Source organism: Fonticula alba, assembly GCF_000388065.1.
Source record: "Fonticula alba strain ATCC 38817 unplaced genomic scaffold supercont2.8, whole genome shotgun sequence".
Taxonomy (NCBI): domain Eukaryota; order Rotosphaerida; family Fonticulaceae; genus Fonticula; species Fonticula alba.
The window spans coordinates 667,157-669,193 of record NW_009242978.1 but is presented as its reverse complement, the minus strand read 5'-3'; the positions used below and the strand labels follow the sequence as shown (position 1 = coordinate 669,193).

General features: G+C 68.7%; 1 protein-coding gene across 1 annotated transcript in view; it reads right to left on the bottom strand.

Moving 5' to 3' along the window:
• Window positions 1-1,016: 1,016 nt before the first annotated feature.
• H696_04805 (hypothetical protein) overlaps window positions 1,017-2,037 on the bottom strand; it is a gene marked incomplete at its 3' end in the record, with an annotated part of 3,878 nt that continues 2,857 nt past the window's right edge. Inside the window, exon 4 of the mRNA XM_009498670.1 lies at window positions 1,017-1,922. Within this exon, the coding sequence (XP_009496945.1) occupies window positions 1,017-1,922 (906 nt within the window). The remainder of the gene's footprint in view (window positions 1,923-2,037) is intronic.

Here is a 2,037-nt window from a genome sequence, read left to right as displayed (position 1 = left end):
GTCGGACACCGACGCCGGGGGGCGTAAACGCATATACACACGTACACACCCCGAGATACGTCTTCACGGACATTCATATGGAGAGGCACATGCCTGCATGCGCATCATCACACACGTATACGCACAGTAAATGACGGTTTTTAGGAGGGGGCGGTATATTGCGAACGGTGCGGGGCCGCACAAAACGGCCATGTACAGCGCGCGAGCGAGGCCGGCTGGCGCACATGCACACGCCGGGTGTAGGCGTGCCGTGTTGGCGATGCGGGCGGGGGGGGGGGGAGCACCGGACGGACGCTCGCACATACATGCGGGTCGCGCTTTCATCTTTCAACTGAGGGAGGAGGGGCGCGCACGCGCGAGCAAGAGAGAGAGAGAGAGAGAGAGATGGATTGTTTGGAGTTTACAAGGACATGGGTTTGTGGAGGGCGAGCGGAGGGGGACCAGCTGGAGGGAGCCCGGCACTGGGAAAGCCTGCGTTCGGGCAGCGACATCCGTTGCCTCTACTTTGGCTTTTGATGTGCTCATGTGGGGCGCCCCCTCCCCCCCTCCGGCCGCGGGGCGCGTGGAACGCCCCCTGTCACTTGAACACAGGGGCGTGACCCGTACACAGAGAGAGAGAGAGAGAGAGAGAGACGCGCGCGCGCGCGGCTTGCCTTGGGGGATCTTGGGGCCCACCCCACATCGGCAGATGTGGTTGCCGACAGAGCATGGGCACCAAGTCGCCGGGGGTGAATGGGGAGGGGGGCAGGGGGGGGGGGGGGGGACACATGTGCACATGCAAACATGCGCGAACGAACGAGCGAACGACGGCACAGACATGGCTCCCATGGTCAGGAGGCAATGGGGGGCTTCGCACAACTGTCGGGAAGACCCACCCTCCATCATCGGGAGGGCCGGCCACCAGGGAGGCGGGGGAGCGCGGGAGGAGGACAGGGCGTGGCGGAAAGCCCGAAGGGAGGGCCTCTGCCGGATTCGGGCGGGTGGGCATTGCCCCCCGCCTGGCCCTCTCGGCCACCTTACTCGTCAGAGGCCGACGCCGGCTCAATGTCAAGAGGGGCATCGGGCACCGGTGCCGGGGTCAAGTCGGACACCGGTGCCGGGGCCATGTCGGACACCGACGCCGGGGCCATGTCGGACACCGACGCCGGGGCCATGTCGGGCACCGACGCCGGGGCCATGTCGGGCACCGGCAGCGGAACTGACCGGGGCACCGGCTCGGCATTGGCCCGGGCTGCGTCAGCCCGGACGGCATCGGCCCAGGCGGGGGGGTGGGCGCGCTGGCGCGCCTCGGCTCGGGCGTCCGCCTGGCGCAGGGCCTCCGTCGCCTGGGCCATCAGCCGCCGGCCCTCGTCCTTGCTGGCCCACATGCGCATCAAGTGCGCCAACTGGATGAGGACCTCCTTGCGAACCGCGTCGAAAAGCAAACGCGGCGGCCCAGCCTCGGCATCCTGCAGAGCCAGCATCCGATCCATGTCGAGAATGACAGACCCATGACCGGGTCGGATGCCCGGGCCACCGGCACCCTGGGCCAGGGGGGCGGCCTTGGCATCGGCTGCGGCACCAAGCGCTCCGGCCTGGCCACCGGAGGCGGGCGCCCCGGCACCCGGCCGATCGAAGGGCGGTGGCGGGTCAAGCGGAATGGCCAGCTCGGCGCCCGATGAACTGTCGCTGCCGAAGATCCAGCGCGAGCGTCGCGGCGCGCCGCCGCCGCCGCCGCCGCCGCCGCCGCCGCCGCCGCCGCCGCCAGCGCGCCCGGCCCCCTCGGCAGTGCCGCCAGGCGGCGCCATGCCCGGGGGCACCGGGATCAAGTTGAACTGTTGAATCAGATTCCGCCGGGTGCTGCCATCGATGTTCAGCTCGTGGGTGGAGTTTGCGCGGATGAAGGTGTCCATGATCTTGGCAGCGGCCGCGTAGCGCTTGTTCTGTGTGTGTGTGTGTGTGTGTGTGTGTGTGTGTGTGTGTGTGTGTGTGGCGGGCCCCAGGGCGAAGGCCGCACAAATGGCGAACAAGGGGAAGGGGAACAAAGGGCGGGGGGGG